The sequence below is a fragment of the Monodelphis domestica genome, chromosome 4, assembly GCF_027887165.1.
Source record: "Monodelphis domestica isolate mMonDom1 chromosome 4, mMonDom1.pri, whole genome shotgun sequence".
NCBI lineage: Eukaryota > Metazoa > Chordata > Mammalia > Didelphimorphia > Didelphidae > Monodelphis > Monodelphis domestica.
The window spans coordinates 354,546,938-354,557,333 of NC_077230.1; the positions used below are offsets into that span (position 1 = coordinate 354,546,938).

Here is a 10,396-nt window from a genome sequence, read left to right on the forward strand (position 1 = left end):
AAAGAAAGGAGATGCTTTCAACTAAAATAAGAAAGTTTAGAAAAGAGTTGGTTTTGACTTCTCATGTTTGAATGAAGGCTCATGGGGATACTGAAATCCAAAGGAGTTAAGGCATTTGTCCCCAAGTTTACAGACAAAAAAAAGCAAAATTCAAACATAGGTCATCAAACTCAAAATTTCATACATTTTTCACCATACAATTGTGCCTCAATTTTTTTCACTGTCTTATCTAATTCTTCCTATATTCCCTTTGTTAAAAACCATTGCATTTGTTGGTTAACACCTGTAAGAAAAGGTTCATTTCACTGTCACTACCAAGTTCAACTTTGTCTCTGAAACAGCAGAAGATAAACACGATTCCTTATCTGTTTGGTCTTGATCCCATATATTATGGGGTTCATCACAGGAGGAACCAGCAAGCATACATTAGCTATTAGGATATGGATATGAGGTGGGATCTGTTTGCCAAATCTTTGGACCACAGATGTGAAAACTCCTGGGATGTAGAAGAGTAATATGACACATATATGGGAGCCACAGGTATGGAGAGCTTTGTGACGAGCATCTTGAGAGGGAATGCGAAAGATGGCATAGAGAATCATACAGTAGGATGCCACAATGAGAATAATGTCTAATACCACAGTCATCAAAAGGACAAATAAACCATACCAGATATTCACATGAATGCTAACACAAGCATACTTGGCCAAACCAATGTGTTCACAAAATGTGTGTGGCAGAAGATTATTTTTGCAGAAAGTTAACCTCTTCAAAAGGAATATCATTGGAAATATGGTAACAATACTTCTCATGTAGACAACTATACTGAGTTTTATAATCACTGAGGAGTTAAGGATCATTGTGTATCTCAGTGGGTAACAAATTGCAATGTAGCGGTCAAATGCCATTAACAGAAGAATTCCTGATTCAGCAATGAAGGTGAAATGGATGAAGAATAGCTGAGTAATACACCCATCTAGGGATATACCTCCATAATTAAGCCAAAAAATAGTCAAGGCTTTAGGAATTGTAATGGAGGAAAGCCCAATGTCAAGTATAGCCAACATGCATAAGAAAATATACATGGGTTCATGAAGGCTGTGACCCGTGACAACAATGAAGATGAGGAAGATGTTACCAAGGAGTGCAATAATATAAGAAGTAAAAAATGGAATTGAGATCCAAATGTGCTGATCTTCCAGGCCAGGAATGCCCAGAAGGTAGAAATACGTGTGGCTTATGACAGTGATGTTAGTGATAGCCATGGTCATGGTAGGTCACCCTGTCAAGATAGTAATATCTCAAATTAAAAAATGGGTCTAATACTTATGATTTTTATGCATGTTTATTCTTTTTCTTTAACCAAACACATGGCAATTGTTGTAAATATGTCATTTGATAATATTACCATTCAAAAGGAAGCAAATCTTTCAGATATAAATACTTATAATATTTAAAATTATATTCATTCACTTTTTCTTTTTCTTTCTAATTAGATTTGGTATCCTCTGAGAAAGGAGCATTAAAGTGTCCTATAATTATTCATATTAAACACATCTTTTCTCAGGTCAGATTAGGTTTATTTATGGATTTAGATGCTATATCAGTCACTGTTTATATGCTTAGTATTGATATCAGTGATTTTTCTCAGTTTTGATTTTCTTCTTTAATCTTAGTAATATGGAACTAAATAATAATAGTAACTCATTACCAATGGGATGAACTAAGTACAAGATATACACAGGAGTAAATGACCATAGTAATCTATTGTTTGATGAACACAGAGATTTAAGTTTTGGGAGTAAATATTCACAATTTGATAGAAACTACTGGAAAAATTGAGGGGGAGAATCTGGCATAAACTAGGCATAGACAAACAACCACAATAGGCACATGATTTGTCAAAAGAGATTGATACCATAAAAAAACAGGACATAAAAGAAAAATATTGCCTCTCAGATGTATGGATAAGGAAAGAGTTTATCACCAAAGAAGAGACGGAGAGGGTCCTTGGAGGTAAAATGGGTAATTTTGATTACATGGCATTAAAAGGTGTTGTACAAACTAAACAAATGCAGCAAAGATTAAAAGAAAAGTAGGAAGCAGGAAATTTTTTTCAAGTTTCTCTAATAAAAGCTTCATCTTTCAAATATATAGTGAACTGAGTAAAACTTATGAAATGGAAAGTCAGTCCCCAAATCATAAATGATCAAAAGATAAGGAAGCAGTTTTCTGAAGCACTCACAAGTTATCAATAATCATACAAAATGCTCTAAATCACTTAAAATTATAGAAATGCAAATTAGCCTCTCTGAGGTACTACCTTATGCCTATCAAACTGAGTAATATGACAGAAAAGAAAAATAAGAAATGTTGGAGGGCACATGGAGTAATAGATATCCTAAGGCACTATTGGTGGCATGGTGACCTGGTCCAACCATTTTGAAGAACCAATTTGGAACCATGCTGAAAATGTGATAAAATTGTGAAGATCCTTTGATCCAGCATTACTAGCTCTGTATTCCCAAGAAATCAGAGAAGATGGAAAAGAAAAATATCAAATAAAAACTATCTTGTGGAGGCAAAGAATTAGAAATTAAGCAGAAACCTATCAGTTGGGGAATGGCTGGACAAGTTGTTGGTTCAGAATTGTGATTGAATACTGTTGTGCTGTAAGAATTAATAAAGGGAATAGAATCATAGTAACCTGGGACAACTTATGTGTACTCATGCAAAGTGAAGTTAACAAAATCAAGAGATTGTTATTCACAGTAACAACATAGTAATAATAATAAACTGTTAAAGACATATATTTGATAAATATAATGATTCTTAACAATTCTAGTGGACTCATAATTTCATAAATAATAAAAATACTTTGTAAAATGCTATCTAATTTTAGGGAAATAATTGATGAACTGACTGCAAATTAAACCATATTTTTTCACCTTACTTTTCTTGCTTATTTTTTTGCAACAAGGGAAATATGAAGCTGTTTTGCAGGACCTCATATATATAATGAGTACCATATTAATTATCTTCTAGATGGTTCTGGGAAGGGTGAAAGAGAGAAATAGGATTTAGAACACAAAATTGAATATGAATGCTAAATCACCTTCACAAAATCCCCTTTCATCTCCTTTTTTTGCAGCAGACTTGTGGAAAGAAGTAAACCTCCTTTCAAATAGCTATTTGTATCCTTGAATATCTCTTCTGGTTTCATCAAGTAGCATACTACTTTTGTTACTGCCTTTCTATTAATTGTTAATCAGGTATTTTCCATTTTCTCTTTCCTGATTGCCTTCCAATAAAACCAAATCTCCCCTTGCCACTAATCCTACCACCCCCTCAAACTATTTTCCTAAGTCTCTTTCCTCCTTTTCATTGCCAAAATGTTAGAAAAACTATCTATGATTTCTTTCACTTCCACTTTTTAAGTCTCAGATTCATAATCAATTGTCCAAAATCACCACATGACTAAAATAGTTCTCTGAAATGGAAATTGATTTCTAGTGTTACAATCAATTACATTATTTCTTTAGATCTCATGCTAAAACAAAGCATCTCTAGGAAAAAATTAACAATATTGACCTTGTCGACATTATTACCCAACTTTTGGGGGACCATTTTGTCATGTTTCTCTTACTGATCTTTCTCAATCGAATTTGTGGGATCACTATCCAAATCCTTCTTCATATGCCTAGGTTCCCGTCTATTTGTTCTCCTCTTCTCTTTCTCTATCTTTTCTGATGAATCTTTTCAATATCTCTCAGTGCAACTAATATACTTATGCAAATGATTCTAAAATCTATGTCCAGTCTTCTCCTGTACTCCAGTCCAATTTCTCCAACTGCCTTTGGAACAATTCCACATGGAAATTTCATAGACATCTCAAACTCAACATGACCAAAGCCAAACTCATTATCTTTATTTCTAATCCCATCTCTCCTCCTCATTTCCCCATTTTTTGCTAAGGTAGTCCCAATTTTCTCCTGCCATCTTGGCTCACAAAAGTAGGGGTTGTCCTTGATTCTTCATGTTCTCATCTCCTGATCCAATCAATTGCCAAAGCTTGTTGATTTTGACACTTCAGCATCTCTTATATCCATTCCATTTTTCACCCCCACACTAAAACTACATACATTTGGCTCAAATTGCCTATTGCTTGGACTCTGACTTATATCTCTGCCTGTTCCCTGAATCTATTCACTTCCTTTTCTAGTCGACCCTCCATACAACAAAGTGATTTTCCTTAGAACTTCCCTCTTCAAGAAACTTAAGTGTCTTCAAATTAACTTCTGGATAAAATAAAACTCTTCACCATAAGTCTCTAGTCTATCTTTCAAGAATTACTAAGAATAATTCCTTCACAAATATTCTCACTATCCTGGTCATTCTTCTATTCCATATATATGAATAATAATATCTCTGTACCTTTAAACAGCCTCCCCAGACCCTCACCATGCCTGTGGAATAATAAGATTTTGCACTTCTGTGTCCTAGAATTCCAAGATCTTTCAATTCTCAGGTCAAGAGGAAGTTCTTGACTTTATCAGTCATATCTTTTTTGTATGTTTCATTTATATACTCATTAATGGACATAATATCACCTGGATTAAAAGATATGTTCCTTGAATATAGGGACAGTTTTCACATTTTAATTCTAATTTTAGCTTTTAGCAGTCAATCACATAGTATGCATATAATAAGTGATTGTTGATTGCTTTGTTAGTTAGCTATTACAGGATGGAAGTATAACCGAGAAATTGCTAGATCTTTCTCTTTTCATAAAATGTTACCAGTGTGCAAGTTTACAACTATGTGTCATTATCCATTCTGCTATGTTATCAGTTCAAAGCCCTTAGACTCCTCAAGGAATCTGTATGGAAACACAATCTTAGTCGTGATAAAATTTACTTTGTGCATATTGTAGAGTTAAATATTTCAGAGTCTTACATTAGGGTATAAGGAAACTAAATTTGAATTCAAAAACATCTTCATATTCAGCTGTTTGACTCTCACAAAGATGAATATGACAATCCTAGAAGTCAAAGAGAATTACCTGAGTGATAAAGAGACTGGTGATAATTAGGATTTTTAGTTTAAAAAAGAACAGGCTTTAGAGGGGACATGAGAAATGTTTTCAACAATTTGATGGGAATTTTAAGTGGAAGAGAAATTAGATTTGCTCTGTGTAACCCACATTGGTAGTATAGACATTTTTAATAAATTAAAGGAAAAGAGGTTTTCATTCAAAATTCAGAAGCAAAACATTTGTCCTGGGATGGATCTTATCAATGAGCTTAAACATCTCATTTGAAATCTAGAAGGATGTTTGGGAAGGCACTACTAGTTGGGAAGAAGGGGACCAGAAGAGACTAATTTGTATAATCTCATTTGATTAGTGAGGAAAATGAGATATAGAACAGTTAGACAAACTGTTTAAGGTCACAGAATTGTAAAATTAAAATTAGTTGCCTTAAATCTATTTATAAATGTATTTATCACACACAGGCACATATGTATATATAATATATTTTTACATGTAAATGTGTTGTCTATATATAAACATATATGTATATAATAATTCATTAGGATGCTTTCTCCATGTTAGGATATGAATCTTAATCCTGCTCTTGAAGAAAAGAAATACTTTTATCTATATATCCCTAATACTTAGCATGGTACCCAAGATATATAAGATGCTTAATAAATGTGTGTTGATTGATAGACTCAAACAATTATATACTGCTTCCATCCATTAATGGAAACTAGGTAAGTCATTTAACCTCAATGTCTCTCATTTTTCACATCTGAGCAATGAAGAAAGTGATAGTATATGTCTATTTCACTGAATGGTTGGGAGGATCAAATGAGACCATCTATGTAAAGTACCTTGCCAAATTTGCAGCTATATAAATGCAAGCTATCTATTATTGTACTATTATTATTATTATTACATCCTAACCTTTTCCTTTATGAATGAAATTTTTGATCCCCCCACATTCCCAGTCAGAGGCTGCAATATTTGCCTCATTTGAATTTATACCTGTAACTAACAGGATTTGTTGGTTACCTTAGAGTTAGCCATGTCAGTATACACAAATGAAATTATGATTGTAAAATATGTAGAAAAACTTAAAGTGGTGCATCCATTACTACTACTACTACTACTACTACTACTACTACTAGCCTACAATAACTAAATCTGCAATCTGGTGATATTGATTTCAATTACTGTAAGCTTCTAGTGCATTCCTGAAGAGCTCAAATAATGTTGATTGTCATACAGAATTACACTGACAAATGTTTAAAATGTTAAAATAGCCAGGTTATCCACAACACACACACATACACACACACACACACTTTCATTCACTTATATATTTATATGTGTATATTCATATATCTCAGTTTACCTTCATTTCTAGCCCATCCATAATTCTAGACTATCAGAAATAATTCAAACATTGATTTATAGATTGTTAATTTCTGAGGTATAAAATGATCACAAAAAATTTTACAATCTGCTTTCAGGGTCAGAGCTGCCTTCAAGACAACCCCAATTTCATCTCTAAATCAATGCTTTTAAGATCCCCAGAAACCTGGTCTGTAGATGTCAAATCCCACTTTTTCCAACACATCACACTGCCTCAAGGTCTTATGGAATAATCAGAAAGAAAACTATAGAAAAAGTGGAGTTGTTGAGAAACTAGCAAATAAATATTTAGATTAACCAAGAGCCAGAATTGACTGAAGAAGCCTTGAAAGACTACCAACAGGCTTCTCATCAATAAAAAAAAAAATAATGAGATTTGAGTAGGTGACCATTAAGATCCTTTATAAATCTAATGATTCCCATGACTCTACATAGGCAGCAGGATAGGGCAATGAGTAGAGTAATGAACCCAAAGTCAGGAAAACCTGAATTAAAATACAAACTCACACTAGTTGTGGGAACCAAGGCAAATAAAGTAAGTTCTCTTAACCTCTGTTTCCTCATGCATAAAATAGGGTATTATCTCCCAGAGTGGTTGAGAGGATCAAATGAAATATAACATACAATATTCGTTGTAAGTCTTAAAGATCTCTATGTATACTACCTAGAGAGATAGATGGCAGTGGATAGAATACTGGTCCTAGAGTCAGCAAGTCTTGAATTCAAATTCATCCTTAAATACTTACCAGATGTGACCATGAGCAAGTCATTTCATTTTCCTCAAGTTTACAATGGTGAAAATAACTGCAATATAGTGAAGATAAAATGAAATTACAAAGAAATATCTTTGTAAACCTCAAAGTGTTTTATATTTGCAAGTTTGTTATATGATATAAGTCAATGGGATATGAGAGGAGAATAGCTTAATGGATTTCTGGCAATAGTAGAAGTAGCTAGCATTTATATAGCACCTTAAGATTTTAAAAGCACTTTTCATGTGCTATGTAATTTTATCCATAAAACTTTACCTGTGAGTTAATATATATGAAGACACTGTGGCTGACAAAGATTAAATGACTGGTCCAGAGTCACATAACTAGGAAATGTCTGAGGCAGGATTCTAATTCAGATCTCTCTGATTCCAATTTCAACTGTGCCACCTAATTGCCTGGGTCAAGACAATAATAGAATGAAGCCTAAAACTCAAGCAATTAGTAGCTTATTCAATCATGCTGTGGTCACAAGCATCTGAGGATAATCCTGGCAAAAGCCAGTAGTATTCATATTTTTCAAAAAGTGGGCACTTGGAGAAAGTCTGGCTGGCATAGAGGTGAAGCAGGGTTCAAAGCACATTCTGTTTTCTGTGATAAATACTGACTAAAGTAGGCACCTGGAATTGGTATAACTCATAGATAATCTGTGTTCTAGAAGAATGATTGAAAAGGAGATTTTCACTCAAAATTGCTAAAATATGCTGATCACTTAAAAGGGACCCTGGGGAAAAATAAATGAAGGGGAAAGTTGTGGGTAGACTCAAAGTCTCATATTAAGGAAGAATTTTTTTATATTTCCTGGGATAATGGAAGTTCTCAGAACTATATGCAAAGAAGGATGCTTTTCCCTCTGAGGGCGTTCACAGAGGAACAGAGATTTTATGGTAATCTCAAAGAACAAATCTGCAGTCTCTACTGTGAGATCCCAATGCATTGGTCTCTTGTTTCCTTTATTCAATATAATCTCAAAAGACATTGAGGTGTAGTGGATATGGCACTAGATTTGAAATCAAGACTAGAACTGTGTTGAAATCCTTCTTTCTTCATTTACCTGCTTTACAACAATGGGCAAGCAATTTTACTTCTCTCATTTTCAATTTCCTCAAAGCTTAAATGGAGAGGTCCTATTTGAAGGCTTTCAAGTTCCTTTCCACCTCTAAAATGTACAATGATGTGACTCAAGGGGAAAAAACCTTTAATGCCTCCATTTTCCCAATCCATCCTTATAATAATGCTTTGCTATTGATTTCTGGAAAAGCTCTTTTCTCATTCATCACTAGCATGGCCTCCTCTCATGTCCTACCTCCCACCTGACTTACCTGACTGGTCAAATTACCAGTTTCAGGAGGTTTCCTTACCAGTCTCAGGTGGTGACTGAACCAGCCAAAATGTGCCCACCTAACTGTGGTGACACATGAACCAAAAGGACAAGGGCAACAGGGTTGTTTATTCTCTCTTTACAAGTCCCAATGGGCCATGTTTTTAGATCCTTAGTTATCTCCCACAGGGGAGGATTAATTTAATTTCCAACTACCACTATTCCTGTATTTCTCTGTCTGTCTCTCTGTTTCAGTCTCTCTTTTGTTTCTTTGTCACTGGCAAGCCATTTCTACCATTTTTTTCCTGTGTGTATGTGTCTCTCCATCCTCATTACTTTTATTCTTCATATATATCTATATAGATAAGGGATGCCTTTGAACTACCTCAAATTATTTGTCTCAAGTCACAGCATTAGGAACTTTGGGAATGATCTGCATTCCAAATTGAAAACCAGTATTTTAAAAATGTATTTGTTTAGTTGTTACATTAAAATTCCTGGATATGTCTCTCTCTCCCCCTCCTTGCTCAAGAGAAGATGTCATTTTACATATATATGCATATATATAAGACTATGTCTTACTTGTTTCTATTTATCAGTTCTTTTTATGGAGATAAACATATACCAGTTATTCTTCAGACAATACTTTTGTTGTTATACAATATGTTCTCTTGGTTCTGTTCATTTCACTTTTCATAATTTCATGTATGTCTCTCCATTTTAAAAATTAAACTGCTTTTCATTTCTCATGGCATGGTAGTATTGCATTATAATCATATGCCACAACTTGTTTAGTTTGAGATTATATTTGGAGAATGATGGGAATTCTGGTTTATTGTCCTTGGTTTTTCCTTGGAAAACCAGCAGCTAGTTACATAATATTGGTGGAGCATTTGATAGTAATCTCTTCATCCCTCATAACAGAAAGCTTTGGGGGCAGCTGGGTGGCTCAGTGGATTGAGAGTCAGGCCCAGAGATGGGAGGTCCTGGGTTCAAATCTGGCCTCAGACACTTCCCAGCTGTGTGACCCTGGGCAAGTCACTTGACCCCCATTGCCTAGCCCTTACCCCTCTTCTGCCTTATTGATTCTAAGACAGAAGGTAAGGGTTTAATAAAAAAACAATAACAGAAAGCTTCATGATTTCCCAAACACAGGTAAGATAATGGGGAAATCTTTATTAGGTACTTAATATAAAAATCTCAGGTGAACAGGGGAACAAATAATCTCCCTAGAGTTTCACAGGTTCTAAACCACTATACCAATGTTTTAACTCATGTCTTTAAAGATAAATTCTTTTTTTGGGATATTATACTGTATTTTGTTATGATAAGGTTTAAAAACCCTAGGTGCTGTTCAGTGTCATCCTGCAAATGTGCTTCTAATTATCTTGTCCTTTCAGAGTGGTTATGAATTTATGCATTCCTTGATCATTCTATATAAACCCCAAGAAATACACTCTTGAATCCTGGAGTATGTCAAAGAGGGAATAGGAAAGAGCCAAATGAGAGTAAGAAAGCTATCTGTCTATAACACAATACCTGAAAAGATATTGTAATTAGATGGCAGGTGCAACAAACACATCTTCAAATGCGGCAAATCAAGCCAGATCATGAACCAGCATCACAAGAGGAGCTGGTAGATAGAATATTTATTCAGTGCTAACTTTAGTTTTGGAACTTTGCTCTCAGTTGTGGTATACAAATACAAGCAAATAAAATTGTGCCCGACTTCCAAGAGGTTATATTGCCATAAATGAAGGCAATACAAAAAAGGGAGGTATAAAGTAGTTGTGGGATGTTGTCTGGGGCATGGAAGAGTGTTAGTCATTGGAACAAACCCCAAAATCCAGGATGTTTGCCAAGAAA

At 34.4% G+C, this 10,396-nt stretch overlaps 1 protein-coding gene across 1 annotated transcript; it reads right to left on the bottom strand.

Moving 5' to 3' along the window:
• Positions 1–320: 320 nt before the first annotated feature.
• LOC100023334 (olfactory receptor 52B4-like) lies at positions 321–1,265 on the bottom strand. The gene has a single exon (XM_001374871.4). It carries the CDS (start codon positions 1,263–1,265, stop codon positions 321–323), a length of 945 nt encoding a protein of 314 aa, XP_001374908.4.
• Positions 1,266–10,396: the final 9,131 nt, after the last annotated feature.